General features: G+C 37.7%; 1 protein-coding gene across 1 annotated transcript in view; it reads right to left on the reverse strand.

Moving 5' to 3' along the window:
- Positions 1-25,761, reverse strand: part of Dcaf6 (DDB1 and CUL4 associated factor 6) — a 100,767-nt gene that overhangs the window by 10,855 nt on the left and 64,151 nt on the right. The window contains exons 11-15 of the mRNA XM_032914922.1: positions 16,779-16,896; positions 12,148-12,263; positions 11,663-11,731; positions 11,126-11,447; positions 254-392 (exon numbers count right to left, since the gene is read on the reverse strand). Coding sequence (XP_032770813.1) covers positions 254-392; positions 11,126-11,447; positions 11,663-11,731; positions 12,148-12,263; positions 16,779-16,896 — 764 coding nt within the window. The remainder of the gene's footprint in view (positions 1-253; positions 393-11,125; positions 11,448-11,662; positions 11,732-12,147; positions 12,264-16,778; positions 16,897-25,761) is intronic.

Below are 25,761 nucleotides of genomic sequence, written 5' to 3' on the forward strand. Positions count from 1 at the left end.
AGTAACCTCCCAAGGAGGACAGCACACATAAACACAACATAACAAAAACAACAAAACCACGACACATCAACAGCTGCTTGTGCTGAGCTAAAATAAGTTTTTCTAGCTTACATATAGAGCCTTAGTGAGGTAGAATTTCCTTTCAATATATTATCAGACTAAAAGAAACATGCTTGAATAAAGAAGTAACAAAATCACCACAGAAAAACCACGAACTGCAATCTCATCAAAGAATGCCATGAGCAGCTGGTACCATTGTGCGGGAGTTGCGGTGGCCCTTATAAACCATCTTTACTAGTGGCCTCCTAATGTTCAAAGTGTCCAGTTCTTCCATTTCTTTCCTTTCTTTTCTCCTCCTGAAGAACTCCTGAATGCGGGCGACAGCGGAGCGCCTATGTGTTGCATATTAAAACAAAAACCAAGAGTAAACATTCACAAGCAACTTCTGAATGATACTGGCAACATCAAAGTATCAATCTATAATATACTTAAGATACATTATTTTAATAAAGCACCTCCAATCAAAAGCATAAAAAGGCAGACTTCATCACAGTAGTTGTTACTATGACAAGATATTTAGTTCAGTGGACTTAGGAACTTGGTACTGGTTGAAAAGTAAAGAAAATAGCATGCGACACACTAGTTTCTAAGGTACTATTTTATAAAATCAAACAGACGAATTTATGTGTGATTTTACTTCAAGTAAAACATCCTATTTAGTCTCATTTGGTGATCTAGACCTGGAATGACAACCTTGGGAGGCAGAGGGGGATCAGGAACCCAGGACCAGCTTTGACTACAAAGTGGATGTTGAGATCAAGGCAACTTAAGATGCTGCCTCAAGAAAAAAACAAAACAAAACAAAAAACAACAATGCTCTATTCAATTTTTAAAATGTTTTTCTTTATAAAGATTATTAAAAAAAGTCCAAAGAAACTAAGAGTAACATGGTAACAGCAGTAAACTAATTAGATAACAGTGGCTAACTAATATTCTGACGTAGTTTAAAGATGTCCCAAGAGCAGACTAGTCAAGAAGAGAACAAATGTTGTTAAGAAATAAAATGAAGATCTTCCACTAGGCTCCATACCAAGAGAGAGGGTCCCAGCTAATGAGGCAGGTTCTATCCTCTCTATGAAGGAGTTGATGGCAGTAGTAGCTACTCAGGGAAAAGGACTCTTTTAAAGCTCATGTTGTTTCCAAGGGAATGCTCTCCTAACACCCAACATTACTCAATTCTGAAGCTTTCTTTGTCATTTAAAACACCGTATGTTTTGACGTGCAGCAGATGGAAAGTCTGTAAGATCTAAAACTACAAACTGGTAGTTAAGACAAATGACTTAACCATGACTAAAGGCACCTTTGATGATGGTGCCACCAATAAACAAACTTCCCTTCATGTTTATCGACTGAGCAGCGTCAGATCTAGAAGTCCTCCGTGCCCACTCCACTCATTCCTCTTCCCTCGGGGGAAACGTTTCTGACCTCTAGTATCATGGATTTATCTGTGGACTTTAATTCGATGGCCTCCATCATTGAGCTCTGCATGTGCATGTGTGCAGAAGCACACATGTGTGTTCTGGCATGTGCGTGGCGTGAATGAGTGCTGCACTGGAATATGTGCACAAGGCTCGGCTTTAGTAAGCAGTCACAGTTTGGGAACACGATCACACAGATTCATACTCTTACCAGCAGTGTATTGGAGTTCCAGAACATAATATTTTTGAAAAAACTAAATACTATATATTAAATTTAAAATATGTATAAAGTTTTGATTTGGCATTTTTACATATTAAAAAAGTCTTGGGAAAGCTGGGTCCTGGGCATGCCTTTAAGCCTAGCACTTGGGAGGCAGAGACAAGTGGAACTCTGTGAATTTGGGGCCAGCCTGGTCTACATAGAAAGTTCCAGGACAGCCAGGGTTACAAAGAGAAATCCTGTCTCAAAAGAATAAAAAAGAACTTGTGGAAAATACAAATACATATTTCCTCAGTAAAAACTACAGCTGACAAAAACTAGGCGTAAATGTAAATGTTCAGAGAAAAGCAAATTGTTAGTGAGAATTTTTATGTTACAATTATGTCTTTCTATATTTTGTTTAAAAATTTAATAAAAATTGCTATATTGAGCTACCCAGGCAAACTAAAAAGCATTCATAAAACTGCTCTGCAGAGTAACAAAGCATTTGACTAACAAGCTTATTGAAGGACTAAAGAAGCAAATGTAAAATTAATTTGCTTAATTAATTTAAGTCTAGAATTTTCAAAGCACTAATGAATAATATCAGTATTTAATACAATGAGGGGAAAAAAAAACCCCAAAGCATGGAAAACTCGGTAGAGTGAAAATGTGGCTGATTAAAGCCAAGTCCACTCATGACAGAAACTGTTAACACAGCAAGACAGAAAGGAGCATTCAGAACCTTTTATAAGCTCCTCCCAACAGCCCTCATAACCCCCGAAATACGCCAGTGAGCATCCTTCTCAGTGTCGGAGTAAGACGCAATACCTAATACTTATCAGCTGGTAGTGTAAGAAAAAAAATGAGTAAGAAATAAAATTTACATTTGTATCTAATTTCTGTATTTAAAAAGTCAAAATAACCTATAGGCTAAGTAATAGAAATGCTAGAAAATTAATATAGCTGGAAATACAATTAGGATACAAGTTGACTGTATTTCTAAAAAAATCCACAAAACACAATTAGCATAAACATTTAAAAGATCACATTTGTTACAGCAACAAAAAAATTAAAATTCTTTTAAAAGATTTAGAAAACTTCTTTGTAAAATATTACAAACATCACTGACAAGCATCTGTGTTGGTGTGTGTGTGTGTGTGTGTGTGTGTGTGTGTGTGTGTGTGTGTGTACGTGCAGGACCCCTCTGGTGTCTCCTTTAATCAAGAACACCTTATTTTTCAGACAGTCTCCCACTGATTCTGGAGCTCCAGTTTTAGCTGGACTGGCTAGTTGGAGAACCCCTGGGACCCATCTTCTCCACCTACTACTATGATGCGGGTACAGAGTGTGCCATTGCACCCTCTGCTTGCAAAGCAAGCACTTTACCCACTGAGCCAGTTCCCCAGTCACTGAAGGACATTTTTAAAAAGTGTTAAGAAATACAAAGATAGCCATATCATATTCACCTTTCACTGAAATGTATAGACTTACAGCTCCTGCAACCATTATCTGAGGTTTATGTGTGGAACTCGGAAGTCGATTATACAAACAGCAGGCCCAGGCCACGCTGGTGCGTGCCTGAACTCCTTGCTCTTCTGGAGGCAGAAGGAGGAGGATATTTGCTTGAGATAGGTCCAGCATCAAAATGGTGACACCCTGAACACAGGAGATCACCAGGTTGTGACTTGTGCCCACTCCAGCCTGACCAGTCTCTCAAAAAAGTATACTGAGGACAGACACTAGAGGGAGGCAGTGAGAACCCAGGAGAAAGGGCAGAGGACCACTGCCATTTTATTTATTACTCAAAGAAATAGTGATACGGTATGGCGCCTGTGCAGTACAGTAAAGCATATCTACACACTACAGTGGGCTCTCGTGAGGACCATCACCTCTTAGACTTTTACATTTCTAATTTATTTCGGCAGAAATTTATAAAAGCTGTGTGTGAGACTTGAGGAAAATGCTACCTTAAAATGTTATTTAATCAATCTCTACATAAACACTGAGGTGGAGAATGAGTCTTACTTCATCCACTCAAAGGGGCCACACAGTGACATTTTGTTTCCACTTCAGTCTTTCTTTCCCACATATTTATGGGGTTCTAGCCTAAGACCCGCCTGAAGCCACATGTTACTTTTTAGTTGCAATCTTTATTTTAAAAGCAGAAATCAGCTTTGAATACTTGGGATAAAGTTTAGTAAGTTAAAAACATAAAAAAGCCCTAAAATACGTTCCATTTTGGTATCATTAAATTGAAATGTAATAGCCAGTAAGAGAATCATTGGCAAAATTATAGACTTCAAAATTTATCTTAATGTTAAAACAGCCTACAAAGACCAGCATAAAACAAAACAGAGTTTTGCTGGTGACCTGGATTTAATCTCTGGATCCCTCATAACGGTGGAAAGAGAGAATGGACTCCACAAAGGTGTCCCCTGATTGCCGCACCCACAACATAGTGTGTGCCCTCAAATATACATACAATAATAGAAATAAAGCTTTTTTAAAAAATAAGGCAAAAATTAATTCAAACTTAACTTTAAGGTCCTGAGGACAAGCTTTAAGCAGGAATTACTATAGATTTATGATTATTTTTGGCTTATTTTACTATCTCTGAATCCATATCAGAAACTAGTTTTACATTCTGATCGCTACTATATATTTTGTGCACAACTTTATTTTAGAAAGTGGTAAGACCTAAAACCATGCCACTTCTTGGTTTGGCTAATCTTCTTCAGGAAGCAGGCTTGGGTAGATGGCTGTAGAATATAGGGTTCCCTTCAATGTTCCACTCAAGACTGTGTAACACTATCAGCTTTTCATTTAGAGATAGATTTAAGAGTTGTATATCATCTTGGTATATGATATTCTTAAGTTATTTACTACTTACAAGAAAATCAGAATTTTAAAATCTAGCACAGAATTAAATGAACAAGAAGTACATGTGAATAACAAAAACTAATTAGTATGCCGATCAAGTTTTAAAGAAAATGTAAGTTGCATTTTTAACCAACTATCAAAACAAGTACGGGGTATTTGAAGGACCCAGTTTTAGACCATAGCTACTTGTCACCACACTTGAAGTGAACAGCAGTTAACGTCTGCACACACACAATGTCTTTTCGTTCTATTCCCATGCAGCACATGCAGAGAACCAGTGTGAAAAGCAGCCTGCTTACAATGGTGAGCACTTGTGTGCTCAGTGAGTTCAAAGGAAGGGTTAACTGTTAATAGGAAAGGTGGTTAGCCGTAGAAAAGAGGACCTGGCAAGTCCATCATAGAGAAGAAATGAAGGAGCATACTGCATTACCTCATTATTCTATCACCTACTGTTGTTCCTCTGATATTAAATCTAGTGGAGGGAACACAATAACTAAAGTCACTTACGAAGAACCAATTATGTACAGCATCACAGTCAACGCTTTTTGTCATCAACCATCTCAGTTTAAATGACTTCTGTCCCCCCTGTGTCACAGTCCATGGTGACAAATGTCACCCAAAGAAAGGGGCAGGAAGAAACCAAGAGGTGCACTCAGTGAATCAGAGTTAGGAGAGCACACGGCGTGTCTTTTACCTTTTGAACACCCGCAGGCGCAGAACCTCAAGGCTAACTGCTCTCTGGGAAATACACCATGAAGCTGACTCACCTGTCCTAACCACAGAACTGGAAGAAGCCAGCCCAGTACCAGGACTTTTAACTCCCTAGGAACCTTCGTTTCTCCCTTTGATGATTTCCTCTGTAATTTTCTTTAATAAGGCAAGTGGAGTCATTAAAAACACAGAGTGAGCTAGTTATAATGAATGAAGAGATGCTGGTATATTTATAGTACAAAGAATTCTGGCTCTACAGAGTCCAGAAAGGCCAGATGCACCAACATGTCTATGCAAATGATGTGTGCTTTAAAAATCATGAAGCAATACAGGATTAATGCTTTAAATCTTTAGGAAAAACTCATTAGAATGATAACAGCTACATAGAGCATTTAGAACTTGACAAAATCTCATTCGCTCATCTTTTTTTCTGGACTAATTTTTTTTTTCTTGAGTTAGGAAAAAAAAGAAAGAAGAAAAGCCACCATTCCGTTTACTCCACAATGTAGCTGGCACTGTAGGCCTTTAATCACAGCACTCTGGAGACGGAAGCCAACAGATCTCTGAGTTCAAAGCCAGCCAGGCTACACACAATGAGCTACTGTCTGAGAGAAAAGAAAACAAGTGAGGCACTCTCTCATTCTAGGTTACATTCTGATGTTCACGGATCCAGCATGTGACGTTAGTGAAGGAATAAACACACGAATTGTATTTGTCTTTAATAGCACCATTAGTGAACATGATGTATTTTTATCAGCTTATTTTCTATTTAATATCTTATGCCTTTATCCTAGATAAAAGAACTCATTTTTTAAAAATTGGATTTCTGCCAGTAAAGACATTATAATAGATATACCTTGGTTCTCTCTGTGGCTGATTTATTATAAAGCAGGAATCAGCAAACTGGCTTTTACATAAAATCTTGGTCAGCTGTTTTTTTATGACCTTTAAGTTATGGCCAGTATTCTTATTTTTAAATGGTTACAGTTAAAATAGTTATATAAGTGCCTATGTAGTAGTTTCCACTTTTACTTCTTGGCCAGGAAAGCCTAAAATATTTATTATCTGGCCTGTTGGGAGAAAACCACTGTCTGAAGCCCTGGACCTGTTCCGGCTGTGTTTACACAGGCTGCTACAGTTAGAGAAGAGACTCCCACATTTAAAATCCCCGTGTTGTTGTTGGGGCCTACGCTTTCTAAGGCCTTGCTTGCTTGGTTCTAGCCCCAGAATGCAAACCTGCTTAACAGGAAGCAAACCTTTAAGAACACTAAGACCCAAGTAAGGTAACGCATGCTGATAACCTCACACAGGAGGTGGGGGCAGGATCAGGAATCAAAATCCACCTTCAGATACAAAGCAAGTGCACGGTACATGAGATCCTGACTCAAAAAATGCAAAGAATATAAACAGTTGTGTTATGGAAATCATCGCTCAGCAGTACAAGGGCTGCTTTGGTATTTTAAATTAGATATATGTCAATGTCTTAACCACGTGAAACCTTTAAAGTTTCATTTAAAAGGTTAAAGTTAGCAAACAAAAGTAAAAATTAAAATTGAGGCAAAATTCTGAGATATATTATAGTTTTCATATAAAAGTTAAAAGTTAACTAAATATTTAACTTTTTAACTATTTGACTTTTACCATACTTACTGTGAGGACCATTTCTCTATGCTATGTAAATTAACTGACTGGGCTTTTTAAATAGCAGCAAGAAACTGTTCTGGGCACACTTCCAGCACACTGGACTTCTAGACTGGACCTGGAGTGATCAAAGGGCAGGAGAGTGACTTCTAAGGTATGCATTCTGTTAGCTGGACATTCCTTCAATGTGTAGGATGTACTTTAGCTTTTTCAGAAACAGAAAGTCCTCCAAATTTTGCTAAATTTAAAGATGGTAAATGATTTGGGTTCTTAGAAGTAAAATTTCCTAAAACTTGCTCCTTTTAAAATATAAGTCAACTAATTATCTACCTCTAAATTTAGAGGCAATGAACTACGCCCGAGGCCATGGCAAGTGAAACCTCACTAAGGAGTAACGAGCTGCGGCAGCCTCAGGATGAAGCAAGGGCAGCCGCAGAGGCCCACTCTACTCCGTGAGCTCTGATCACACAGCAAGTGCTGCTAAGAGAGAGCACAGGAGAACCCCATGGAGAGTTCTTGGCTTTCATCACTTAACATTTTTGGTAAAGACCTAGGAGAGCCTAGACGTGGTGGCTCGTGCCTGTAAAACCACCACTTCACAGGCTAACATGGAGGATTACTTTGGATTCAAGGCCTCTGAACCACAAAATGAGACAACAACAAAAAAATGGATCAAAAACCAAAACCAAAACTCCCAAACCAAACAAAAACAAAGAAACAACAAAAACAATCAAATCAAAACAAAAAAGCTGGGGAAAGATGAAGCAAGCCTTTTTTGGGGGGGTAGGGTGGGCTTTTTTGTTTTTTTTTTTAAAAACAGATTCATTTTATTTATTTATTTACTTAATATGGGAGTACACTGTAGCTGTTGTGAGCCACCATGAGGCTGCTGGGAACTGTGGTTCCTCTGGAAGAGCAAGTAGTCAGTGCTCTTAATTGCTGAGCCATCTCTCTGAGCCCTGGATTTGGTTTTTTGAGTCTCTGTGTAGCCCAGGGTGGCCCCAAACTCACAGACATCTGCCCGCCTCTACCTCCTGCATGCTGGGATCAAAGGTGTGCAGCAGTTGAAGGGGACAGCTGCCATACTGAAGGAGCTCTGCGTCATCTCAGCTGGGTATGCTGACAGACTGCAACGTTTCACTTAGTCTCAGATTCTTAGTTTTGATATACGGTTTGCATGCTTTCTTCTCCAATAAACTACCAAGTTTCCTGAAGATCAAGAATTTTATTATTATTACTATTACTAGTCTAAATTTATGTCCTATAAAAGCTAAGTAATATGCAGGCCAAACTAAGGCTAAGTAACCTGACTATACAGATTATTAAGTGATAAATAAAAGTTTAAAATCTGGATCTGATCATAACATCTGAGTTTAAGCTAATGCATGGAGAGGAGGTAGTTCCAAGATGATATCAATAATCACCAATCTTCTAAATATTTAACTAATCTAAGTTAACACTTAGGTTAATCAGGTTATCAGATACAAACTTTATGGCAGGTCAAACCTTAGGAGAATGAGAAATCATTTAAATACTATGAAAATAATAAACGTTTTAGAAGCCATCAGTTTGATTTTTGAATTGTGCTATGCTTGGTAACTTTACCTGTATGTATTAAGTAATTACAGAGCTAGCCAGGGCTAGTAACACTCTATTTCAAAACAAAACAACCAATCAACTAAACAATCAAACAACATAGGAGGCTGATGATTAACACATGGAAGATGTTTTATTAATCTTTAAGTATAAACATAAGGAAGAATTATTTGAACAGTGTTCTAACAAAATAACCATTTTCCCAACCTGATGGGAGGAGGCACATGCCCTTCCACGGTTAGCAAAGATGGTTCCCCTGAGCTAAAAGCTGGTCTTTTTATTACTTTTATTTGTCAGCCTTTATTCCTTAGAGGAATTCCTTTTGGCCTTTTGCTTTGTGAGAGGGTCTCTCTAAATTGCCTACATTACATCTCAAATATAATTCTGCCTCAAATGTAGCTAAAATTATTGGCATGCATTACTGCTGCGGGCTGAGCCAGTCACACTGTAATTGTTTTTTCAGGATGGAGGCACCTTATACAGAAAAATACACTTGTTGTTTAAGACATGCATCCATTTTTGATGTGAACCAGGTCCTATAACTGACTCATTTTAAATTTGTACAATAATTTTAGATAATCAAACCACTCTTCATGTATAAGAAAACTGAGTCTCTAAATCAATAAGTAGCATATATGAGAAAAATTTCTAGTAGGTGGTGAATGTGGATTCAAGCCCAAGTTATGATGCTCCTAACAATCATACAATATTATCATGTTTTTCAGTTTTGATCTTTGAATGTGTTTCATTCTGTAGCCCAGGCTACCCTGTAATGTTCTATGTCGTTCAAGCTGGCCTTGAACTCACAGCAGTCCTCCTGCCACAGCCTTCCAAGTACTCAGATTACAGGGTATGAGCTACCATGCCTGGACTGCCATTTTTAATGGTATAGTAATCTTCTCATTATACATGTGAAATGTATATATAATGTATAATCTTGTTAATTAAGTCAGAAATGTAAAATGAATGTTTGATAAACAGCCTATTTAACGTGTGTGTGTGTGTGTGTGTGTGTGTGTGTGTGTGTGTGTGTGTGTGTGTGTGTGTGTGAATGGTTCAAACAGAACTTCACTCCTTTGTGACTCAGGACTTTAAAGATAAAACTGGAACTAGGAGAAAAATAGTACTAATCACACAGTTTCCCATATACGGGATGCAACACACTTTTCTTCCTGGGTACCAGAGAGTGAACAGAGGTTCCCTGCTAACAAGTGAGGTATGTCCCTTACCTATTTCTTTTTACCTCTTATTTTGAGGCAGTCTCACTAAACTGCATAGGCAGACCATGAACTTGGGCTCCTGCTGCTGCAGCCTCCCAAGTAGCTGGGGTTACAAGCTTGTACCACCCTAGTCATTTTAAAGTCCATTAAAAGGTACCTTATCTTCTAAAATAAAATGTTTCCTTCTGTTTATGTAAAGCTCTACTAATGGAAAAATCATACAAACATATTAACAATTCAATTCTCTATTGTTGCTACAAATGTTTACTATCCATCATACCTTTTTAGTTTCTTAACTGAATCATAACTGCAGAGTCGTAACTGAGAAGTTTTGAAGTGGACTGTCATGTCCAGGATTTGGAAGCCCTTGACTCTTTATGCTGCCTAAGATGATGTCAGTAATGTACATTTCATGGTATGAAATATGAAGTATGCATTGCAAAGTCTTATTAACTAGGGTAATATATTCGTCTTTCAGAAATTCAGTGTGGACTCACCTAGATCATATAAAAGGAGTTACAGGCTGACAGAAGTTTTTAAAAATAGTTTGTGTGTTTTGTTTGTTTACAAATACGCAGACAGTTGACAGTAATGTTGCACTTATTTACGAGAGGTAACCTTTTAGTTGTACGTGTGTACATGTCGTCACACGTGCTCACAGAGTGCTGCAGTGAGAGACCTGGAGCTATGTTGCAGACCAGCACCAAAGCTGCCATTTCAGGCAGAGGGAGTACTACACGGCCTGGATCCAGAACCAGTGGGGACTGTTCTGAAGCATTGTGTGCAATTATGCTCTAAGTCTGTTACACTACATCCAAGTCAATGCAGATAAAACCATAAAAGTTCCAAAAAGAGACCTACTATCACATTAGTAGGGACGAGAAAAAAAAGAGAAAAATGTAACATTAAAATAAAAACAGGCTTAGTTGTGCACACCTTTAATCCTAGCACTTGGGATGCAGAAGCAGGCAGATTTCTCTGAGTTTAAGGCCAGCCCAGTCTATATACCACGTTCCAGGCCAGCCAGGACTACGTACTTAGACCCTCATCTCAATAAACAAACTAGCAAAACCCAAAAGCCATAATCTCTACAGGGCAGAATGACAACTAAATGCAAACTCAATTTATAAGTAACACAGCAGTCATTCTCGGCATGCCATCTCTTGATTTGTAAACTGAGGCACAAGCTTCAAAGGCAGAAATACTGAGCAAAGACACTTTCTGCTCACTTCTTTTCATTTGCTCAGAACATGTGAAATCACTTATGGTTTAAAAGTTCCATGTGTCAGATGACTGTGGCAGTGCTAGACGAAACTTTAAAAATGGTGAGACTCACATGAGTTCAACTCTTGTGAATTACATTTTTTATAGTCTCTGCTAATTACAAATGTACCAACCTATCACCAGGTCCTGCTCGGTATCTTGCACCGGGGATCAAGACCGGGTCATCATCGCTGTCATCTGTGTCCTGGAGAGCAGAGTCCCTGGCAGATGGGTCTTCATGAGCTGAAGGGGCTATGGCTTCTGTCTGGGATGGGAGTTCAGGATTGTCGCTGGCACGCCTGGTAGCACTGTCAGTGCTGGTCTGCTCACAAGTCTCCCTGTCTGTCTCAGACAAAGTGCCTTCTTCTGGAACCCCACAAGGGCTGTCAAGACTTGGGTTATTCCTTTCTCCTGAGTTAGAATCCAATGGCTCAGTGGGGAAGTTATCAAATTGTGCTGTCAGAAAACAAAGTTGTCTGTAAGTCACCATTCATCATTTCATTTAACTGTGGAACTGACAGGCTCTCATGTGAAGTCCGATTCCCTTACAAAGAGAGGAACATGGTAGAGCCATCATTTGGAAGTGACCCTTGCCTCTGGAGAGATAACAAAGATTAAGGTGTTTAGTTTGTATCTGAGCCAATTTCCCTAAAGATGGCAAGAGAGCCTACCTGTATCTATCTGGTTTTGAGTGAGGTTTTCTGAAAATGTTCCTTTCTCTGATGGTTCTTCAGGAGCTCCTAGAATTAAACAAAATTATTGTGAAATCTAGCTTTTTAAAGAAAAACAATATAAATTAAACACTCCAACATTCCTTTAAATAAATGGCTTTTAATTCTGTCTGGATAATAGAAACCTTTAATATTCAAATACAATCTCATCTCAGGGATGGGCAAGATGACTTGGGGAGTAAAAGCCCTTGCCCACTGCAAGCCTGGAGACCTGGGCTTGATTCCTAGAGCCCAAGGAAAGGTGGAAGGAGGGGCTGCCTAAACAAAGTTGTCCTCTGACCTCCACAGGCCTGCACCCCATAAAATAAGACAAAATCTCACTCTACAAAGAACAAACAAAGGTGAGCCATTGTGGAGGAATAGAGAGAAAGAGGCAGGCACTCAGCCTGAAGTCTCTCATAAGGAGGAAAGCAAGGTAGCCTCACTTGTCTCACTGTCCCCTTCGGGTGGCTGCACAGAGCCCAGTGGGACCAGGCACTCCTCCTGACCCTCAGATTTGCAGTGGCTCCCATTTCCTCTGGAACTTGAGGCTGTGCTGCTCCTAGAATCACAAGAAGATACGTGACACCCCGAAGGTTAACATATGAACTGTGATGTCACTTTCATATTTTACAACTTAAAGTATTTGAAAATTTAGAACATAAATACTTGAAAAGTCACATTTTAAAACAGAAATCACACTTCATCTTAAAAAGATTTTAAAATGAGAGCACTTTAATTCACGATTTTGATGGTTCTACTGTCTACTACATATTTCTATGTGTCTCTTAGTGTGTGTGTGTGTGTGTGTGTGTGTGTGTGTGTGTGTTTATTTATTACACATTACAGTTTTGTAGAAAGAGATTGTATTTTCTACTTGGTTTTGATACCCACCTGATGATGACCAAAGTCCCAGTAGCATTTCTGGCTATCGAATTCAAATAAATAATTTCCATAAGAAATCATGATATGTGTAAGGAGAAGGTTGATAAGGAAACAGGAAGATGTATAACAATCTCAGATTAAAATCAAATTATGAGCCAGGGAGATGACTCAGGGGTGAGGTGTTTACTGCCTGATAACCAGAGTATGATGGCAGGAACCCACTGGTGGGAGGAGACAGACAAGTTCCCAAGGCTTCTTCTGGCTTCCACATACATGCCATGACATGCACCCACACAAGTAGGCATGTGAAGAAAATAAATAAATGTAAAGAGGCAAATTACTAGGCACATTTGCCAGGATTTTGTAAAATCCCTTTTAAGCAAATAACAAATATCAATTTCATACTTTTTAAAGTATACAAATAGATACTATTTTAAACAATAATGATCTACATGATTATACATGCAGAAAAAAAATGTCAGGAGGGTTGTAAACTAGCCTAAAGTGTTGTCTCAGTAGGATTATTTTGTCTTCCTTATTTATTTATTTATTTATTTATTTATTTATTTATTTATTTATTTTTTGCCTACATGCATGTCTATGTTTTATATGGGAGTCTGGTGTATGACACAGCCAGAAGAGGGCATCTGACCTTTGGAAATGGAGTTACAGATGGTTGTGAGCCACCATATGAGTGCTGAGAACCAAACCTAGATCCTCTGGAAAAACAGCAAATGTTCTGAACTTCTGAACTATCTTTCTAGCTCCTGTAAATATCTTTTTAATCAGAAGAGACTACAAAGCCATTGTGGTCAATAAAACTAAATATGATACAAACTTTTTCCTTGCTGAAATAACTATAATACAGATATAAATAAAATGCATAGAGTACAACAGTTATAATGATTAACATATTATGGTACTGACATAAGAATAGAATCTGGTGGGAAAGTCACACTACTCAAGTAAACACATTCAGCATAGTTAATGTGGCATGACAAATCACAGTGAATGAGAAGAATGCAAAATACATGGGACTGGAGCACAGGAACAGTGTGTGGAAAGTTGATGCTCTAACTCAGCATCACATTTGCTACAAAAAAATCCCAGGGCTTATAATAAGCAGGTGATTTTAGTACAGAACTACAGAAAACACAAAAGTAAGATGAGAAAAGGTTTCCCCTAATCTGCTCTCTAAGCACAAGGATTCCACACAACCTTAGCGCAACCACTGCAAGTGAAGAGCGAACAGCACACCTGGGAGACACTGCCACAAACGTAACTCCCAACTGCAACGGCTCTCATGAACCAACGGGGATGGAGACCGCAGCAGCAAATGCTGCCGTTTTTATTAGAATTACTAGAATAAGAGTACTGGTATAGCTAGCGACTATGCGGTGTTTATGATACACAAATGTACTAAGTTTAAGCTGCTTGCTCTGTAAAATCCCTTGACATCTTCTCAACAAAGCTCAGAAACGGGTTCTTTAAAGAGTGTCCATCTCTACTAAGAAGCTGGGACTTAGGAAACTTCCTCAGGTTGTCAAGTGAGAGCCCAACCTCGCAGGGCACTCTACTGCCTCATCTGTCTTTAAAGGCACTAAAAAGCAAGGACAATACTGAAATAAAGAAAAGATGCATAGATTTTTAATGTTCTGCTTTATTTCTACAAAATAGAAATAGTCATCTTTGACAAACTGATGAATGCTAGTATAATTTATGATCATTTAAAGAGAAATTAGCACTCAAGAAAAAAAGAGAGTAAAACGTTATCTTAGAGTTGCTCTGAAGGCCCTCTTCCCCAGAGGGCAGCTTGTATAGAAAGAGGAGAGCAGAAGAGGCCAGGAACAAGTGACGCACAAGAACCTGTGTTAAATTATATACTGCAGACCAGGGCCATGGATGTCATGATTTTAAAATGTTGTGGTGAACACTTGGGGTCATTAAGGGAATCCTGTTGGCTGAATCCGGAAACCTGGTGCCTAGACTCTGATTATCTTTACAACCTCCGCTGCTCCCATTCTAGCCCAACCACTGCTGCCGCTTATTCTGCTTCTGGCACAGTCTTCTGATTGGCACTGACTTCTACCTATGGTCCACTCTGAACACAGGAACAAAAGCATCCTTTCTGTTTCAACACGGTCTTCATGGTCTCAGCTGACACATCTGTTACTCACTGGTCTCTCTTCTGCTCATTCCATTTCACACACATGAGCCTCCTAAAAGATCCTTGAACATACAGGACTTGCTCAAATACGTGGAAGTCTCTCTTCCCTACATATACGCCATCTTCTCATGATGACTAACCTTCTTTGGGTTCCTGACTGTCCTTACCTGATCTCATTGCTTCTGCAGTACTCAGTGCCTTCCAACATGCTACACTGCATATTTATTTACTGTAATCATTGCCCACTTCTTCCACCTAGAATAGAATGTAAGTTCCAGCAGGGCGCAGATTTCTTTCTTTTTAACAATTGTTTACTGATGAGTCTCTAATGTCTAGACTAGTCCTTGGAACATAGGTCTCCAATAATATCCCAAGTCCTAGTTAATCAGACTTTACTGTAAAATACATTTACACATAAACATACACAGAGACCAGTGAACTGAATAACGTAACATATAATCACATATTAATCAAGCATAGCATATAATTATATATTAATAAATACATTATCATGTGATAAATTATTTGTACATAATATACTTTATATTATAAAACAGTATGTTAATTATATAAATTTAATATATCATTATGATTTAGTATATTAATGATAAGTAATTTAAAATGATTATCAATAATTGACATAATTGCTATATAAGGCTTTATATAATTATGCCAGCACATAATTACATATTGCCATATTGTCAACAAACATTAACTACTAATTAAACAAGGTTAAATAAAAATATCTGAATAATGCTCAAAAGACCTCTAGATAGTGGGAAAGATAATAAAATGTTTACATAAATTGATTTCTTAAATTAATCATGAACAAAATCACAAATGTCATTAAAGACAACCAATATAGCATTAAGTGAATATAAAAATCCAACTGTTCTAATAAATTAAATAACAAGTAAAATTATTTAAAAATCAAAAGTGAAAAAATAAATACACTGAACAGAGAGTAAAATGTTTGTTCATACTGTGAAGAGAGAAAACAATAAACTGGCAATCGCTTTTGATCTAAATAGTTCATCTCTGGAGAAATACTTCACAGATATGATGCTGAAGATTGGAAAAGTTTCAAAAGAAAGACTTTCGTTGTGTTTTAACCTCAGTGGGCTAAAAATGGCAAATTAACTTTCCAATGAAAAGGGAATGAGCAATCTACAGCATCCCTGCTGGATAGATTAGTAAACTAACAGTTAGTACAAGTATCGGAAGGGAAATAATGTTTGTTACAGTTAATAATGCTGACTCTAGACTTAAGTTTAACAAATGAAGAATGGAATATATTCAGTATAATTTAAAGTATGTTCTAAAATGCACAACATGAGCATATATTTATATACACATATACAGAGAACAAAGACTAAAACATTTAAAATTAATGTTCTCTATACATGATTATATTACTGTTTGCATTTTCTATCAAAACAAGCATCCCAGGACAACAAATATTATTTGCTAAATTTTTAGAAATGTAAATTCTCAGCTCTGATTTCACCTAATCTTCAGGTGGGATTTATTGATCTGTGAGGTTTTATGAGTTAGTTTACTTGTTTTGTGTGCATGCAAGTGTGTGTGTAACACGCACACATGCCACATGAAGATGCTGGGTGTCTTCCTCTATTGCTCTTCACCTATTAGCTTGAGAGACTCTCACTGAACAGGAAGCTCATTGGTGAGCTCAAGGGATCTGCCAGTCTCTCTGCCATTACAGAGAGGCATGTTACAGGCATGTACATGTCTGTGCAGTAACGCCCAGCTCTTTACATGACCACTAGGGATTCCTACTTCAGTCCTCATGGTTGCATAGCAAGGCCTCTCATCCACTGAGAATGAGCCATCTCTGCAGATACATAATCTGTTTATTTACAAGTTCTTCAAGGAATTTAAAACATACTAGTTTCAAAACTAATACAGTAAATAGCAAAAACCAACCATAAAATGAAGTACAGAGAAAGCATCTCGAATACAATTGTACAAGACAGCTGAGAACATCTTTACAAAGTGGTAACTTACCATTCATCTGTGAAGTTCAGTTTTATTGTGCTTGTCGTGGTTCCTTCTGTGCTGTAGTGCAAACTTAAAACTGGTTCACCTGTCCCTGGTTTGGGGCTCAGCCTTTCATTATTGTTATCTGAAAATTGTGTTTAAAACATTTGAAAACGTTTCTGAAACAAGTAAAAATGACATTTCCTAAAATTTAAAAGAACTTAAGTTAGGTTGCTGTCATAACTTTTGTTCATGTTAGGATTCTCATTTAAATTTCAAAGCAACATTATCAATTCTAGCTTTATTTAGATGACTCCTTTAGATTTAGAAAACCACACCCTTTCATTAAGGAATTAAAAGCTACTAGCATGCAATGGCACATTATAAACTGGTACCTTATTTAGAGAATACCATGGTATATGTTTTAGTTGCTTGAGCATCAGGAAGGGTTAGCAGTGGCTAAAGGGTAAGATGAAAAGGCTCTAAGCGAGCTGCTCTGACTGCTGCAGTTTGAGTCTACTGAGTTCTGTGTTCTCACAGGGCATACTCTACAAGGAAGTACTACACTGTGTTGTGGTATTTTCTAAAATTGTTTTAATGTTTTAGTATATTTCAGTTTTTATTCTTAACTAATCTTGTAAAGAAGTTATTTCTTAATCATGGACAGTAATTTCACTTTAAAATTTTATAGGATATACATATATATCCTATACATTTTTAAAATGGCAAATAAAGGTGGGCATGGTGCTCACACCTATAATCCCAGCACTTAGGGGGCTAAAACAGGAGAACTTCCAAGATTTCAAGGCCTGCCTGTAAAAATCAGGCCAACTGGGCTACAGAGTGAGACCTTGTCTCAAAAAATAAAAATTTCATTTGGCTGGGCATAGCTGCACACATCTGTAACCCCAGCATTCAAGAGGCAAAGACAGGTGGATTGCTCTAAATTTGACTATAACCTGGTACACATAGTGAGTTCTAAGACAGCCAAGGCAATTTAACTTAGTAAGACCCTGTCTTTAAATTAATCTATTAATTAACTAATTAATTAATTAAACAAAATGGCAAATAATGTCAAAGAAATTGTAGAGACTATTTGAAGCCCTCTCCCCCAAATAGCAAAAAAGACATTCAAGGACAAAATGAAGTAGAACTTTAAAACTTCCTATTTGGATGGTCATTAACATCTTGTGGAGATATGAGAATGCATAGAGAAGAGAAATGGACACAAAACCAAGGATCAGACCCTTTGGCTAGCTGAGAGAAAAGTTGTCTGTGGTATCTGTTTTTGGCATCCACTGCAAGACTGATACAACAATGAGCTACTTTTCCTGAAAATAAATCACAACTTTAAAAAATCCAGTTACTCAGGCATCTTCTGCTTTTACAACAGCATCAAGAGAGGGTCACTAGTCAGCACACAGTTCCCCCTTGTCCTTTAGTTACGGCACAATTTCCACTCCACGGATGACAAAGCCATCAGTGTTTTAAGGCTGCTGTAACTGGAGTGTGGCTAGAGCCTGGGATGGTCAAGGACAAGGCAGAGCTGGCACTTGTACTTTCAGAGGATCTTATAAAATATTTACTGTCCCTCTAAGGTAAAGAAGGGGTGGAGGGTGTGGTGGCATATACCATACCAGGGAGCTAGAGGCAGAGGCAGGTGGATCTGAGTTCAAGATCAGCCTGGTCTAGATTCCAAGTTCCAGGCCAGCCAAAGCTACAGTGAGACCCTTGCCTGAGGGGGAAAGAGGAAGGCATTTAAGAGCAAGTATGCTGCACCCTTAGAGAACCTGAGCTCAACTATCAGAACCCAGGGGAGATCGCTCATAACTTCCTAGAACTTTAGTTCCAGGAAATCTAACGCCTCTCTTCTGACTTTCATGGGCAACCCCCAACCTCACCCCTGTCCAAAAGAACAAAAACAAACAAAACCAAAATCCATTGTTTTTGAAGAAAATAAAGACAATGATATAGACTCATATGCTATTACTATAGAAACACAGCGAACAAGAGCAAGGAAGAGAACAGTGCTGAAACAGTTCATGAACATTTGTACAGCACCCTGCCAACCCCTCGCCAGCAAGAAGCCTCCAGGCAATTACAAGTCATGACTTCTTTCCTAGAGTCATCTACTACTAAATTATTCAAGCACAGTCATAAAATGGAGCAAAATTCATAGAATCATAAAATGAGTGCAGCTGGTTAATATTGTTCCTTTCAACTCTAAATGAACTCATCAACCTTGGCTTCAACTGGACAACCACTGTACAAATGGGATGGACTCTTTCATTGGGTTCAAACTTCAGACTCCCAAGTTTAGAACTCACTTCTAACTTTCCTCATCTTACTCTTCTTGGCATAAAGCTGCTTTGCATGACTACACACAATTTATTAAGATGGCTTTTCTCAGAATGTCAATCCCTTAGCTGAGAATGGATGTAATGTGGGGGCTGAAGAAATGTCTCAGGTTAAGAGCTCTGCCTGCTCTGAAAGAGGACCTGGATCTGACAGAGAGGACTTAGCACTGATATGAAGTTCACAACCATCGGCAACTTCAGGTCCACGGAGTCAATGCCTCCCTTGGCACCAGACACACACATGCATATAAAATAATTTTTGAAAATGGATATAATTTACTGTGTGATAAAATATGTTTTAAGCTAACTTTTTTAAAGAAAAATATTTTAAAGACCTACAAATTGGGGCTGGAGAGATGGCTCAGCGGTTAAGAGCACCAAATGCTCTTCCAGAGGTCCTGAGTTCAATTCCCAGCAACCACATGGTGCTGCCTCACAACCATCTGTAATGGGATTGGACGCCATCTTCAGGTGAGTCTGAAGAGAGTAACAGTGTATTCACACACATAAAAATAAATAAATCTTAAAAAAAAATACCTACAAATTATCATTTTGTTTTTATATTACTTAAAGGATATTTATAAGCATTTAGGTTTTCTCTACTTTGTTTAGTTGTTTTAAATTAGAACAGCAAGCCCATTCTAAAAACGATTTCAAAGCCACTCGTTATATAATAGATCTTTCTCTAATGCGTGTATGTTTTGTCTTCACTGTCTGGTGAGGCAGAACACACTAGTGCTTCCGTTCCAAATAACGACCGGAACGACCGGTAAACAGGAAATCTAACAAGTACCCAGAATGCAGAGTGAAGTCTCATTTCACTATCTTCTGTTCACTAGAATTTAAAATGTACTATTTATAGATATGCCCTTGGATGGTAAATACTGCATGAACATTTCCCATTAATATACAGGCTTCAAACTTTAGCTATTTATTATAAATTTAAAAATTCAGTATATAATTAATGACTACTTAAAATACTACTTGAGCCAGACAAGGACGTGGCAGTAGCCCAGCTATTTAAGAGGTGGAGGCATGCAACCTGAGGCCAGGCTGGCCACTGCAACTCTGTCATTAAACAATTATACAGAGAGAATGGAAAGCAGGGTGATGTAATTATAATCTCAAAAAAACTATAAAAAGTAATAAGAAAGGGCAAAAGATATAGTCTATGCAAGGTCCTGTGTCAATTCTGAGTGTTGTATAAATAAAATTAATGTAATATTCTCATTATTAAAATTTCAATTTCTTATGTAAGTATGATTCTTAAAGAAATACATATTTAATTCATGACAAATCCAATTTCTCCCCTTCCCAATCTTCCCCCAGAAGATTCAGTCAAATCGGTTTTCCTAGGTTCTGATTACCCACTAAGTTTCCTACACAGATCACTGCTTTAACACCACGGGAAGCCTGCTTACATAAAATGACACACGTACTTCTTTAGCTTTTACGTAACAATTATCACTGTAATAGGTATAAAACAATTTGCTCAGTCATGACAAAGACTTAAACTTATACAAAATGATTTCCTATGCCCTCCCCCAAATGAACTCTTCTCAAGAAAAAATTTAAAAAAACTAAAATAAGGGGCCATGGTGGCACGCATCTTTGATCCCAGCAACACGGTTTTTGGATTTCAAGGTCAGCCTGGTTAAGAGTGTGTGTGTGTGTGTGTGTGTGTGTGTGTGTGTGTGTATAAAAGAAACTTCCCTTTAGGATAGTAAGCATAAAAATTAGAGACAGAAGTAAAAAGAAAATTGAAGTTCTCATCAAAATGTATTATCTTTCTAGGCATACAACACATGTCTGATGTCTCAAGTGCTCAAGAATACTTGAATTTAGTTCAGGACAACAATCTGAATCCTAAACTCTTAAACAAAGATATATTAAAGGGGATCTTGGTGCACACCTTTAATCCTAGCACTAGAGGCGTGAATTCAAGGACAACCTGAATTACATATAAGATTTAGATCAGCCAGGGCTACATAGTAAGACTCATATCTCAAATAAAAGTATACATATGTGATTATATATTATAAATATATATGTGCATATCATATATATTATATTTATAATACACACATATTTTTGTTGCATATATAGGACGTTATAGCTACATAATATATAATAGATATATATAATGTATATTTTGATGTTTAACATCCATGTTTGCCCACAACTTTTGTAAGTATGACCTTGTATATACTAAGCAAGAGCCATATCCTCTGCCCTTAATTACTATTTTTTATAATTTTTTTATTTTTTGAGATAATTACATTATGCTCCCTTATATATCATGAGAGAATATATAATATACATATATAAGTAATATATATTAAAAATTATATACATATGTAATTTTTTCTAGGCAGCAAAGTTAGTTCATCATAGATGCATTGTGCTTTGTCCATAATTAGCAAAGGAGAGCCGTCCATGTGTTTGCCCACAACTTTAAATTTTATGAATATTTTACTCAAACAACAATGTCTTTTTTTATTTTTCCCTATCATTTTGTTTATTTAGAAAGCTTATTGGTGGGCTGATGAGATGGTTCAGTGGTTAAGAACACTGGCTCCTCTTCCTGAGTTCACTTCCCAGCAACCACATGGTGGCTCACAACCATCTATAGAGGGATTTGATATTTTCTTCTGGCATGTAGGTGTACATGTAAACAGGGTACTCCAACATGAATACATATTTTTTTTTAAAAAGCATATCAATTAAGGGAAATAAAACAAGTGAGACAAAGTCAGGGATGGACTCTTATAGTTCCAGCCATCTTGGAGGCTAAAATGGGACTGAGCACAAAGCCAGAACTCTGACTACACATTTGCTTTCCCTTTCAAACGTATAAAGAGATACTATTCTTCTTTTAAAATGTGTATTTAGGGGTTGGGGATTTTGCTCAGTGGTAGAGCGCTTGCCTAGCAAGCGCAAGGCCCTGGGTTCGGTCCCCAGTTCCAAAAAGGAAAAAGAAAAAAAAAAAAAAAAGAAAAGAAAAAATGTGTATTTAATATCATCTAGGTGACCGGTACTTTCTATATCATTTAACTTTCCCATAGTAGTTCTGATATTTTTTCAGGTGGGGGTAATTACCAAAGCTAAAAAGGTTACTAAACTTCCCAATTTCAATGAATTCATCTTACTGATGAATTTTTTTCTTTGAATAATTATATATACTTATATCACTGGCTGTCCATGCAGCAGATAGGAAAGTGTTTGTGTCACGAATACAGAGTCCTCATGTGGGTTAATGTCACCTTGCAGAAGTGACTGAGTTCTTCTTCAGAGGATTGTATCCATTACTGGTACATAAATATGGCTTCCTTAGCTTTCTCCAGCTTTCCCATTTGACATCTGTCTTCAATGTGCTTCTGCTTTCCCTCCATTTTTGTTTTCTGGCAATGCACAGAAGAGCACATGTCCAAGTAGATACCTCCAGAGCTTAGCTTAACTCAGTTTCCCCTACTTCTCTCTTCTTCTCCTTCCCTCCTTCAGATATATTTTAAAGACAAGGTTTCGCTATGCAGACCTGGCTGGCCTGGAACTCACAAGAGATCTCCCTGTCTGTGCTTCCCAAGCACTGGGATTAACGGCACATGTCACCACACCCAGCCCTTAAGCATTCCTTAACAGCAAGAGAAAAGAGACTAAGACACCTCAAAGCCAACATGGAAAGGATGTCTTACATAGACCCCTTCCCTACAACTATCTGTTTTTCCTAAAAGCTCTTTATTATGGTTTACTGTAATCCTACCAAGATATCTACACATGATTTCCTCAATTTCTGGCTAGCCAATTTCAAAGTATCACTTATTAGCACCATTATTGTCATAACTGTCATATTGTCAATCTACCCCAAGTCAAAATTCTATTCATTCTACTTCACAAAGATTGTTAAGATTTACTTATTTCCCACCCCTACTGCCTTATATCGGATTTTTCATTGTGTCTTACCTGAATTGATACAATAATTTCTATGTGTTCTGACTTTCTTATCCTCCATTCATTCTTGTATAACATTACCCAACTGAACTTTCAGTATGTAAACCTGGTTGTTATGCTGAATTTTCCATAGCTCTCATCACTTAATGAATTAATCTACTTATGTATTCAAACATTGTTTCTGGACATAATGGCACACCTTTAATTCAAGCACATGAAGCAGAGGCATGTGACTTGATCTCTGAAAGTTCTAGGCCAGCCTGGTCTACATAAAGATTTCCAGGCCAGCCAAGACTATATAGTGAGACCACATATATATGTGTGTGTGTGTGTGTGTGTGTGTGTGTGTGTGTGTGTGTTTGTGTGTGTGTATGTGTGTGCAGTAACAAAAAAACCAACCACAAAACCAACCCCTCACCCCCAAAACACCCAGCAAAATATTGGTATTGATAAATGATATCAATATGGAATAGATAAATTCCATATACTGAGCATATATATGTGTGTATATATGTTTATATATATACACATCAATGAATAAAAACAGTACACATAGAATATGCAGAGGTATACATGAAGCAATCCTCCAAACAAACAAATGCGTGACTGCAAATCTAATGAGAGCCATTAACAAGGCCACACAATGAGAAAAGACAAAATACTATAAACTGGGAGGTCATATTTTTTGAGAGATTGACACTTAAAGGATAAATAGAAATGCTTAAGTTTGGGAGTGGGAACAGTGTGTATGCTATCTGAGAGGGAAAGGAACTCAGAGTAGTCAGCACACCATAGGCAATTTGGCAACAACCAAAAATCTGGTTAGGGAGACAAAGACCAGCTCATGTTATAAGACATGGCACAAACTTCAGAGTTTTCAAGGGTTAAAGTAACTTTAGATGGATAAATGATATGAATGCACACACACACACAACACATCACACAGACACACACACACACAGTTTTCAAAGGTCACTGTTTGCTAGTAAAGAATACACTGTGGTATGAACAGCCAAAAGAAAGTTATTACTTTAGATCAAAAGAGAGAGAATGGTGACAAGCAGGCCACTTTATCTATATATACAGTGCTTTGTCTGCTTGTGTGCCTGGATACCAGAAGAGGGCATCAGATCCCATTATAGATGGTTATAAGCCACCATGTGGTTGCTGGGAATTAGGCTCATGACCTCTGGAAGAGCAGCTCATTCTCTTAACTTCTGAGCCATCTCTCACCCCACCCCCACCCTCGTCTTAACTTCTGTAGTACAGTTAACACACATTGCCATAGGTAAACCCATGTGCTGAGGTTATCCCCATCATTAGGACACTTCTGCTCACAGGTTTATCACAGAGCTACAACAGCTGTCTACAATGTAGTTTCTGCCAAACACTTTGATATTTGACCTTATAAAACCTCTCTGGTTATACGACTACATGGTAATTCACGTTATATGGGCCTGGAAACAAAGATCCTTCTGGTTTCTAACTATAGCTAGCCAGCCTTACTAAATGGCATCCCCATTCACCCAGGCACTGAGGCCCGACTGTGCAGGTTAAACTCGAGTCCTCTCTTTATATCTCAAAGCCATATATAAATGAAGTACCAACAAAATCAATATAAATCTATAAAATTATTCTATATGTTAACTAAACATGAATCTGGTATAGTGTAATATAATGTGGTGATATAATTGTATCCTATTTTATTACTGTGTAAAGATAAAATATACTTAATTTTGTAGATCTTGCATTTCATTTTTCTCATTGTATTTTGCTTTTCTTTTGGATACAGATCTTCAATCTTACTCATGGCAGTCCTTCTGCATCAGTCTCCTGAGTGCTGGGATTAAAGGCAAGAAATACCACACCTAGCTCTATTTTTTTTTTTTTTAAGAATAGGGGAAAAAAAACCCACAACAAACAAAACCCAAATCTAACAATGCATGTCATCAAAAGGTTTACAAATAAATAATTTAAAAGTGAAGGTACGCAAGTTTCTAAAATGTTTTAAATTTAGTTTTTGAACATTTCTCTAAGAAGATTACAATCAGATTCTACAGCAATATTGATTTTCTTACTCAATGAACTGGTGAGTCCTACATTTGCCTGTTAAGTCTTACAGATTTCATGATTATTCATAATCTTAAAAAAGAAATCTGTGAAAATTATTATCTACCCATTTGCTCTTTTCAATTGAGATAAATGAAATCAGGCTGGGGAATTGGCTCAGTAATAAAGGCACTTGCCTGACCTGAGTTCAATCCCTGGAACCCAAATAATAGAAAGAAAGAACTGATCCCTGGTAATTATCCTCTGATCACTATGCAAGATTGCACCATGGCATGGCCCCCATACACACACAGACACAGACACAGACACACAGACACAGACACACAGACACACACACACACACACACACACACACACACACGACACACACCAGAAATAAATAAATTAATTCAAGTTGCTCTTTGTGGCTTAATATCACTAACATTATTATATCACGAAGCGCTTAGAACCCTTGAGAGAATTCTGAGTCGAGATCCTAAGAAATCTGCCCTAATTCTAAAGTAAGCACTATAGCTTCCTACAGTCTTCCCCTCTGCACTCATCTTTCCATGTACCCCTTTGTCAGAATGTCTCCTTTCCCAACTCTCTCTGCACGGTGTCAGATCTGCTTGTAACAAGCTTGGCTGGCTCTGCTC

Source organism: Rattus rattus, chromosome 10, assembly GCF_011064425.1.
Source record: "Rattus rattus isolate New Zealand chromosome 10, Rrattus_CSIRO_v1, whole genome shotgun sequence".
Lineage (NCBI taxonomy): Eukaryota > Metazoa > Chordata > Mammalia > Rodentia > Muridae > Rattus > Rattus rattus.